General features: G+C 40.2%; 1 protein-coding gene across 1 annotated transcript; it reads left to right on the top strand.

Annotated features, from left to right (window-relative positions):
• The first annotated feature begins 10,019 nt into the window (after positions 1–10,019).
• On the top strand, positions 10,020–11,318 carry LOC124698208 (probable carboxylesterase 15). Its single transcript, XM_047230719.1, has one exon. It carries the CDS (start codon positions 10,097–10,099, stop codon positions 11,111–11,113), a length of 1,017 nt encoding a protein of 338 aa, XP_047086675.1. The 5' UTR covers positions 10,020–10,096; the 3' UTR covers positions 11,114–11,318.
• The last annotated feature ends 557 nt before the right edge of the window (positions 11,319–11,875 follow it).

Here is an 11,875-nt window from a genome sequence, read left to right as displayed (position 1 = left end):
AATCTTCCAAGCCCATCTTGATCGCGGCCCACCTCCTGATTTAGCCAAAATCTGGTGATAACAAAAACAGAAACACAAAACATGTAATAATTTTTGAAGGTTTAAAGGTAGCACACAAGCAATTCACTTTGGAGTGGCGGTGAAATACCACATATAGGTAGGTATGGTGGGCACAATTGGCATACTTTAATTTTCAGGAGTTGAATGCACGAGTAGAGCTCATACTCAGTAGAGGCGAAGGCTAGCAAAAGACTGGGAGCGACCAACTAAGAGAGCAATAATGATCATAATCATGCACAACGACAAAACATTATTAGTCAAAGCATAAAGTGATATTACAAGTCAAAAACTAAATGATCATGGAGGTTTTAGGTAAGATGGTTTGTAGTCATAACATGGTGTAAGCATGTGCCAAGTCAACACAATAAAGCATCAAAGGAGAATACCACAATATTATGCTTTTGTATGATGGAAACAAAACATGATTCTTTCAATGGCACATTAAGCACTCTCAGCTATTTGAGACAAGTCATGCTACAACAATAACTACTAAGCATATAATTAAAATAACATCTAACATGGCATGCTAAAGTCTAAGCCACAGTCTAAACAAGCTTCCTTTTGCACCACTATAACCATGAAACATTTTACTCGTCTCCAATAGCAATCAATTTATTTGAAACAACTCTCATAGATAATAATCAATAAAGACCAGAGAGCTAATCATACCTAACTAAAGAAAACTAACAAGTTCTTAACAAAATACGAGTCGAAAACCAGAGCTACACAGAGTACTAGCAAAATAGAACACTCGCAGAACAATAAGAGTGAAAACTAGAGTGTTTTATGTCATTCTCCAAAACAAATATGATGGGATTCAACCATATGCTACAGCAAACAAAACAAAACAAAATAAAACTAAAAACAAAAATAAAGACGCTCCAAGAACAACACATAGCATATGAAGCAATAAAAATACAGCGTCTTGAAAGATGACATGATACTTTGTTGATGAAGAAGGGGATGTCTTGGGCATCCCCAAGCTTTGACGCTTGTACCTCTTGGATATTTCTTGGGGTAATATGGGCATTCCCAAGCTTCAGCTTTTGTCCATCCTTCATCTCATCACATCATTCTTCTCTCCCTACACTTGAAAACTTCCTTCATACAAAACTTCACATAATTTTCATTAGCAGCATTAGTGCAATCAAAATAACAAATCCACTTTAGTTTAGTTCTAACATAATTCAAGCATCCACTAAAATATTAGCTAATGTAGCAACTTCTTCGAAAAGCTCTTTCTCTCAAAAGAACACAAAAATAAAAAGATTAAGAGGAAAATGCAAATAGTGGCAGAAATCTGTCAAAACAGAATAACAAGTAAATATCGATTTTTCGAAAATCCTCTGTTGCTCAAATCGAAAAGTGCAAAACTAACAAAAATTAGATAATAACCTATGGCATATGCTCAAAACTTATCAGATCAATACGACGTTCTGGCTGGGGATACGAATTTTTTTGGTGACAACACAAAATTTGTTTCGGAACAACAACTTTCCCAAATCTTACTTTCTTCCTATTAGAGGCTATTCTTGGCACAAAAATGAAATAAAAAGGATAAAGAGATGTTATTATAGAGGTAACAACTTCCAAAACTCAACAAAAGAAAAATTACAGAAATAAAACATTGGTTATCTCCCAAGAGTGCTTTTCTTTAACCCCTTTCAGCTAGGCGCCAGAAAAAGAGATTATGGGTCCATAGCAGTAGCTAGATGGTTGTCTTCTCCAATTTATGCTTCATGTTAAGATCTTGTGAGCTGCCTATCATGATGAACTACTCACGCATCACTTCGGAGGCAGGCACGGAGATATAGAGGCATCCGGTGATGATCTCCCTCTCCGCCAGGGTGTCGGGAAGAGCTTCAGAACCCTCCCGAGACAGGGTCGACGATGGCGGCAGCGACGGAACTTTTCATGGATTGATGCTCGGGTATTTAGGTTTTCCCGATCATATGAATTTATAGGCGGAAGGGCGAGGTCGGTGGGCGCCTGAGGGGCCCACACCACCCCTAGGTGTGGCCAGGGGTGGTCCACGCCTAGGCATGGCGTGGCCGCCTCCTGGCTCGCCTCCGTCTCTCCTATGAACTTCGCCTTTGTTATAGTAAAATAAGAACTTCGGCTTTTGTTTCGTCCAATTCCGAGAAAAATTCCTGTACAACTTAAAAACAACAGAAAACACGAACTCGTACCGTGACATCTTGTCAATAGGTTAGTTCTAGAAAATGCATAAAAGTGCAAAGAAGTGTAAACAAAACATATAGAAATTGGTGTAAAACAAGAATGGAGCATCAAAAATTATAGATATGTTTGCAACGTATCAGCATCCCCACGCTTAACTCCTGCTCATCCTCTAGTAGGTATGTGATAACAAAAATAATTTTTGAGGTGACATACAGTCAACACAATCTTGATCAAGTTATTGTAAAAACATTGTGAGTTGAGATCAAAGGGTACTCTAAACATAGGCATGATAGATATAATTCTAATCAATAGAACTTAGCAACTATGTTACAACATGAGAAGTAACTCAAACAAAAGATCATGAATAATAGTGCATTGAAAGCAACTGTTTGTTTTGAGCATAGAGAAAACATAGCAAAGTGGTACTCAGCTTGTCCTTTGTGGAATAGCAAAACATAAATGCCACGACACCTTTAAAGTTCAAAGGGTGACTAGATACAAGTAATTTGAGAACTAACAATAACATAATCATGAATCAATCAATAATAAATTTTGGTACTATACACATTATACTCAGAATGACAACTATGCTCTCTTAATTGGTGCATAAAGATAGAAGATGGAGACTCAACATAAAAGTAAAAAAAGGCCCTACGTAGAGGGAATCAAGATTACTCATGTGCTAGAGCTTTTTATTTTGAATACAATAGAGGTGTTGAAAATATATTTTGAGAGGTATGTATGTCTATGTCAACGAATGGTATCAAATGATCTATCATCATTTTATGCTTAATGGCTTCAAGAGTGGCTCCCATAAAGAGAATAATAAAGTTCCTCTTCTCCTTTGTTTGAACAAGTTAAGTTCATGATTTCTCAAGTACATAGTGTTAGGAGATTTTGATTATGCGTTTAATTTATATTTTAGTGGGTTGGGCACCCGCTTGCCTGCTCTTTTTGCAATATTAAGGACTAGCACATTATGCATGCTAGTCAAAGTGTGAAGCCAAAATAAACATGAAAGAGACAATAAAACATTCAACACTTTCTCATGAGCTAAAACAGAAACACAAAACATGTAATAATTTTTGAAGGTTTAAAGGTAGCACACAAGCAATTCACTTTGGAGTGGCGGTGAAATACCACATATAGGTAGGTATGGTGGGCACAATTGGCATACTTTAATTTTCAGGAGTTGAATGCACAAGTAGAGCTCATACTCAGTAGAGGCGAAGGCTAGCAAAAGACTGGGAGCGACCAACTAAGAGAGCAATAATGATCATAATCATGCACAACGACAAAACATTATTAGTCAAAGCATAAAGTGATATTACAAGTCAAAAACTAAATGATCATGGAGGTTTTAGGTAACTGGTTTGTAGTCATAACATGGTGTAAGCATGTGCCAAGTCAACACAATAAAGCATCAAAGGAGAATACCACAATATTATGCTTTTGGATGATGGAAACAAAACATGATTCTTTCAATGGCACATTAAGCACTCTCAGCTATTTGAGACAAGTCATGCTACAACAATAAGTACTAAGCATATAATTAAAATAACATCTAACATGGCATGCTAAAGTCTAAGCCACAGTCTAAACAAGCTTCCTTTTGCACCACTATAACCATGAAACATTTTACTCGTCTCCAATACCAATCAATTTATTTGAAACAACTCTCATAGATAATAATCAATAAAGACCAGAGAGCTAATCATACCTAACTAAAGAAAACTAACAAGTTCTTAACAAAATACGAGTCGAAAACCAGAGCTACACACAGTACTAGCAAAATAGAACACTCGCAGAACAATAAGAGTGAAAACTAGAGTGTTTTGTGTCATTCTCCAAAACAAATATGATGGGATTCAACCATATGCTACAGCAAACAAAACAAAACAAAATAAAACTAAAAACAAAAATAAAGACGCTCCAAGAACAACACATAGCATATGAAGCAATAAAAATACAGCGTCTTGAAAGATGACATGATACTTTGTTGAGGAAGAAGGGGATGTATTGGGCATCCCCAAGCTTTGACGCTTGTACCTCTTGGATATTTCTTGGGGTGATATGGGCATTCCCAAGCTTCAGCTTTTGTCCATCCTTCATCTCATCACATCATTCTTCTCTCCCTACACTTGAAAACTTCCTTCATACAAAACTTCACATAATTTTCATTAGCAGCATTAGTGCAATCAAAATAACAAATCCACTTTAGTTTAGTTCTAACATAATTCAAACATCCATTGAAATATTAGCTAATGTAGCAACTTCTTCGAAAAGCTCTTTCTCTCAAAAGAACACAAAAATAAAAAGATTTAGAGGAAAATGCAAATAGTGGCAGAAATCTGTCAAAACAGAGTAACAAGTAAATATCGATTTTTCGAAAATCCTCTGTTGCTCAAATCGAAAAGTGCAAAACTAACAAAAATTAGATAATAACCTAGGGCATATGCTCAAAACTTATCAGATCAATACGATGTTCTGGCTGGGGATACAAATTTTTTTGGTGACAACACAAAATTTGTTTCGGAACAACAACTTTCCCAAATCTCACTTTCTTCCTATTAGAGGCTATTCTTGGCACAAAAATGAAATAAAAAGGATAAAGAGATGTTATTACAGAGGTAACAACTTCCAAAACTCAACAAAAGAAAAATTACAGAAATAAAACATTGGTTATCTCCCAAGAGTGCTTTTCTTTAACCCCTTTCAGCTAGGCGCCAGAAAAAGAGCTTGAATCAAGTATTTTCAAGTGAATAATCATCAAGATCAATGCCAGAAGTCTTTTTAACAAGGAATTTATTTTATACATATAAGTTTTAGAAGACCCTCTCTCAACACTCTTGGGTTCACTACTTTCATCAAATGGGTTTTCAGGAACAATCCAATCAAAATTATTTTCCAAGGCTTCATGCATTCCTAAGAGTTTGAAAGGTATTGGTATTTTTATTTCCTCCATGTTTTCATGTTTGGTTTTGTCTATCTGTTCATGTGTTCCAATAACATCTACACATGATCCTAGCATCTTAAACCGATCAAAGATTTTCCTAACTTCTATAACAACATCTCTAAATTCTTTAAGCAAAATTTTCAGAATAAAATCTATCTTTTCACCATCCTCAACTTCATGAAGTTCTAGAAACATTTTTTGTATTATGGGGTTAAGGTTAACAAACCTAGCCTCCAACATTTGAACTAATTAAATAAGCTGCAGCAGTTTCATAATTAGGAGCAAGTTCTACTAAGGATATATCATCAATATCTTTGTGCTTACTAACATGATTAAAGAATTCTTCAATGTTATCTCTCCCAATTATGGAACCACTACCTATTGATAGGTCTTTCAGAACGTACTTAGGGATCAACATAATGAGCTAAAAATAAAGCTACAAAATAACAACTATAAAAGGAACTAATTTTTTGTGTTTTTGATATAAAGAAGCAAACAAGACAACGTAAAATAAACTAAGCTAAACAATAACAAAGTAAAGAGATTGGAAATGAGAGGCTCCCCTTGCAGAAATCCTCTTTCTCCCCGGTAACGACGTCAGAAAAAGAGCTTTATGTTGTGCAAAGCACACCGTTGGGGAACCCAAGAGGAAGTTATGATGAGCACAATAGCAAGTTTTCCCTCAGTAAGAAACCAAGGTTTAATCGACCAGTAGGAGAAAGAAATCACTTCTGAAGGTGTTGCTAGCTGATTTTGGCTGGGTGCACTACCGGTGTCACCAACAACGTGGAACCTGTACACAACACAACCAAAATAATTTGCCCCAACTTACAGCGAGGTTGTCAATCTCACCGGTTTTGCTAAAAACAAAGGATTAAACGTATAGTGTGAAAAGATATGTTTGTTTGCAGTGAAATAAATAGAACAGTGCTTGTAGTAAGAAAACAGAACATGTATTTGTAGTAGATTAATTTATCAGTATAAAAGAAAGGACCGGGGTCCACAGTTCACTAGAGGTGTCTCTCCATAAAAATAAATAATATGCTCGGTGAACAAATTACAGCTGTGCAATTGACAGAATAAAGACCATACATGACAAGATGATTACTATGAGATTTATTTGGAAATTACAACAAGATACATAGACCGTAATCCAACTGCATCTATGACTAATAATCCACCTTCCGGTTAGCATCGACACCCCTTTCAGTATTAGGTTGCAAGCAATAGATTATTGTATTAAGTAAAGTATGTAAAGTAAATAATAGAATTATCCTTGGATAAAACATTTTTGTTTTCTCTAGTAGCAACAGCAGATCTACAACCTTAGAAGTTATTATCACTCTCCCAGATTACTAGAGGCATGAACCCACTATCGAGCATAAAATACTCCCTCTTGGAATCATAAGCACATACATGGCTAGAGCATCTACTAGCAACGGAGAGCATGCAAGATCACAAATAACCAATGTTAAGGAAATCGGTAATCGTTAACTGCTCGGCCGGCTTGGGAGTAGCAATTAATCGGAATTCGGACGATTAACTGATTTAATCGGTTGGCTATTAATCGGTGCAACCTACACAAATTAGCACTTAAAACAATTTATATAAGAAAAATAATAGTATATGAGCCTCTATATGTCTCTCCCTACTTCTATAAAGCCTAAAAGCCTAGAAAAACTTGTACGCTTCTCCTCCATGACCTAATCTTTAAGGTCAGGAGCGAATCAGGATCCACTAGCCGAAGCCACGTTCCTTCCTTCCACTTCTTCTCCTCTCACCTCTGAAGTTTATATTCTCCCACCACCTACCTAGGGTACAAACCCTCTTACACCTCAACCACCTAACCTATTGAAGGCGTCCTCAGTTCCTGGACGAGCTCCTCATGGTGATCGAGCTCCTGTATCTGAGGTCTGGGAAACTATGAGCAACTGGTCTGGGAGGCCAAGAAACTATTTGGCAACAGTGGAAATGAAGCTAGTGGAGGCTGCAATCAAGCGGGAGCTTCACAAAATCTACTTTATTGGGGAGCGGTAGCGCCTGTATTAGCGATATGCATTGAAAATATTGTAACTTTTTTGACCAAGTGTGGTAGTTAATCGGGAAAATACCTAGTAATCGGACTTTCGGGCTGATTAATCGGGCTAAAGGATTAACACAAGAGATTAATCGGCCTAGTAATCGTTGAATCGGCCTTGTTTTTTGAATAGTGCAAATAACATATGACAAGTATATAATCAATCTCAACCATAGTATTCAATATTTATCGGATCCCGGCAAACACAACATGTAGCATTACAAAAAGATGATCTTGATCATGATAGGCAGCTCACAAGATCTAAAAAATGAAGCAAAAATTGGAGAAGACAACCATCTAGCTACTTCTATAGACCCGTAGTCCAGAGATGAACTACTCACGCATCACTTCGGAGGCGGGCATGGCGATGTAGAGGCCTCTGGTGATGATCTCCCACTCTGGTGGGGTGTCGGGAAGAGTTTCAGAACCCTCCCGAGTTAGGGTCGATGATGGCGGCGGCGACGGAACTTTTCTTGGATGGAGGCTCGGGTATTTAGGTTTTTCCCGATCAGATGAATTTATAGGCGGAAGGGCGAGGTCGGTGGGCGCCCGAGGAGCCCACACCACCTCTAGGCGTGGCTAGGGGTGGCCCGCGCAGGCATGGCATGGCCGCCTCCTAGCTCGCCCCGTCTCTCCTCTGGACTCTGTCTTCGTTACAGTAAAATAGGAACTTCGGCTTTTGTTTCGTCCAATTCCGAGAATATTTTATGTACAATTTTTCTGAAATACAAAACAACAGAAAAAAGGAACTGACACTGTAGCATCTTGTTAATAGGTTAGTTATAGAAAATGCATAAAAGTGCCACGAAGGATAAACAAAACATATAGAAATTGGTGTAAAACAAGCATGTAGCATAAAAAATTATAGATATGTTTGCAACGTATCAAAGTGGTTTCCATAGTTTTTTCTCTTATAATTATAAAATGTCTAAAACACGTACTTCCGAAATTCGCCAGAACTATTCCGAACAACTCCTCTCAACCACATACCATATTTAGAACTCTCACTATAGATCATAGAACCTTAAGCATGTGAACCCAAAGGTTCTTTAATGCGCAACCATGATACCAAACGCCTTCGGATCAATAATCAACGTTGAGAAATGGACGTCCATGATGACTCTGTTGCATACTCGAAGATATAACGAAACAAACCTTCCATGTTGATACATGTATTAATCCCTTTGCTTCATGATATGTTGATAACCCGAGATGAGACTTTAAGCATTCTCGTGAATCAACTCCATGATCATAATACTTGTTAACCTCGACCTGGTATCAATAATTCTCTTCTCGTTTGGTGTATATTAATGATATAATGTGATCACTATGGCATGGTGTCTCCCAAGACATATTATCTTGACATCACAGTACCGAGAGGTCCCAGATAATATCTCTTCTTTGTTAGGAAGAACATATCCCAATCTTGAATCATTAAATCTCATGTTTGTATCAAATTTGAATTCAGCCGCTTGATTACACTTCAACAAGATATAGAGCATGTTTGTGTCAACAACTTCGTTGTAGTGAAGTAGTTGAAGTCCGAGCTAGGTGTTTGACATGTTTTGATTTCGATTCCTCGCGACATAATTTTAATTTTCGAAAATAATTTGAATGTTAGACTACAAATCTAGCTGAAGTTTTTGAAAAAATTCTATGAAATGTCGCATTTTTCCGGAGTTCGTGAAGGGATTTGTTATTTCTCAGCTAAGCTTGTGCTCAGTTAAGTCGTACACTATTAGATTTGTTTTGTGATTTGTGCTAGTTATCAGTTGTAAGGCTGCTCATAGTGGGGAGTAACATAAGGTAGTGTCATGCATAAGTTATTAGTCCATGTTACTACCTTCATAGTGGAAAGTAACTTAGAGATGGTATCATGCAAAGTCTCATTTATTAGTTTGTAGACTCATTTTATCTTGGGGTGTGTGATGTTATGGTAACATAGCTAGTTACCACCTCCATCTATTTCTTCATTTATTACTATGATGTTACTACCTAAGAGCAATTCCAATAGTGTAGCCAGCTGCTGGCTATAAGCCAAGTGCTATGTCATCTATAGCCAACTTAGAGTCAACACATACAATAGTGAGCTATAAAAATGTAGTACTTTATCAATGTATGGCCCACCTTTCACTCTTACAAAGTCGTTTAGAGAGCGCGTCTTTAGAGCATGCTCTCGCATGAAGCTCACTCTCCTTCTCTCTCCTCCTCCTCTCTCTCCTCCAACTAAGCAACAATATACTATTTTAATCCTTATAGCCAGCTGACTAGGATTTATTGTACTTGCTCTAAGTTACTCCCACTATGAGCAGTCTAACATTAATTGCAACAAAGTTAGTTCTTCAGTTGATTAAGAAATAGCCACACCCATTCGTGAATCTCTTTCAGGTGCGTAAAAAACGAAATGTTAAACCCTGCTTTCAGCTCTCTCTCTCTTTTTTCGAACAAACCATTTCTGTTGGATCGACACAAAAAATTGTCATTCTCAAGACACATGGATCATTTCGGATCTCCTTGGAGGAAACAGCGAGGAAATCAGTGCAAGAAGCAAATCGTTGACTCGCTAACTGTTTTTTTTTTATGGAGACTCGCTAACTGTTGATACATCCGTGGCCACCAAGTTTCATGAAAAAGAAAGAAATAGGACAGCGACGATGTCAGGGCGAAGATGTCACTCAGCTTCTCAGCTCGTGTATAAAAGAGGGCAGCACAGCGAAGATGTCACCCAACTACCTACGGCACTACCAGTACCATCACTGCTCACTGAACTGCTTCAGTCAACTTAGCTTATCTTCATAGCCTCCACCGCCCATCCCGCGCCCATGGCGTCCTTCCCGCCGCCGCACGTCGTGGAGGATGTGCCCGGAATACTCCAGTTCTTCAGCGACGGCAGCGTGATCCGCGCCGAGTACACCTACCCGCACCCGCCCGGCCAGCCCGTCGTCCAGTGGAAGGACATCGTGTACGACGCCAGCCACGACGTCTGCAAGCTCCGCGTGTACAAGCCACAGGCGGCCGCCTCCTCTTCCGGGGAGAAGCTCCCCGTGATCGTCTACTACCACGGAGGCGGGTATATCATGGGAAGCTTCGAGATGCCCTGCTTCCACGACTGCTGCCTCCGCCTCGCCGGCGAGCTCCCGGCCGTCGTCATCTCCGCCGACTACCGCCTCGCCCCGGAGCACCCCCTCCCCGCGGGCCTCGACGACGCGGCCACCGTCCTGCGCTGGGTCCGCGACCAGGCGGTCGCGGTTGTCGAGGAGTTGCCGGACGCGGACCCATGGCTCGCGGAGTTGGCGGACTTCAGCCGCGTGTTCGTCGCCGGCGACTCGGCCGGCGGTGGCGTCGTCCACCACACGGCCGTCCGCCTCGCTTCGGGCCAGGTCGGCCGCCTCGACCCCGTGCGCGTCCTGGGGCACGTGCTGCTCTTCCCGCTGTTCGGCGGGGTGGAGAGGACGAAGTCGGAGCTGGAGCTCCCGCCGGGCCCGTTCATTTCGCTGCCGGTCATCGACAAGGGATGGCGCATCCTGCTGCCGCCGGGATCCACGAGGGACCACCCGTTCGCCAACCCGTTCGGGCCGGAGAGCCCGGCGATGGACGGACTCCCGCTCCCGCCGATGCTCGTGGTGATCGCCGAGTACGACCTGCTCTGCGACCGCGCCGCGGACTACGCCGCGAGGCTCAAGGCGATGGGCAAGTCGGTGGAGCTCGTCAAGTTCGACAAGCAGGACCACGGGTTCTTCTCCGTCGAGCCGTACGGCGACGCCGGGACCCAGGTGGTGCGCCTCATGAAACGCTTTGTCTACGACAACGGCGGCGACGCCGCCGCCGTCTCCAACTGATCTGGAGATGGATCCGCCTGATTGGCGTGGCTCCGTTTTATATTGCATTATTGCCTCGTGGAGTCCCGTGTGTCAGTCAAGTTACAGTAGTTGTATGTCGATCTTGTAACATTTTGTTGTGGACACTAGTGTCTAGAGAGCGACGCACCATTCTCGTCCAAGTGAATGCCATTCAGAAGTTTTGAATAAAGCACGTTGTGGATCAGTGTGGCGGAGCTTCAAACAAATAACTGGGCGTGCCCAGCAAGAGCAAAACTGTTTGTTCAAACAAATAATTGGGCGGTGCCTCTTGTTCATATTGGTTCAGGACATGCGCATATATCTCAAACAAAATAAAATGTACTACCTCTGTCTATTTTTAGATGTCAAAAATTTATCTAAATTCGAATGTATCTAGACATTTTTTAGGCATAGATACATCTAAATTTAGACGAATCACTGGACATCTATTAACGGACGGAGGGAGTACATGGATTCAGTTTGACCAAAATATGCAAGACTCCTTGAGAGCAAGTTCAACCAAATAATTGGGCTGTTGGCTGTAATCATGTTATCTATAGCTAAAATATAGCTAACACGTACAATATTCCCTCCATTTTGATGAACAAGGTATCCTCGTTTTATGTGTTTTTTCTTTGATCATAATTACTTTAAATATATAAAGATTGTTGATATAAAATTATCATCATTAGAAAGTATATTTCAATGCGAATCTAACGATACTAAATACATACAATATAATTAAGATTTATTTTTATCAAA

Source organism: Lolium rigidum, chromosome 3, assembly GCF_022539505.1.
Source record: "Lolium rigidum isolate FL_2022 chromosome 3, APGP_CSIRO_Lrig_0.1, whole genome shotgun sequence".
NCBI lineage: Eukaryota > Viridiplantae > Streptophyta > Magnoliopsida > Poales > Poaceae > Lolium > Lolium rigidum.
This window is presented reverse-complemented; position numbering and strand designations above follow the sequence as displayed.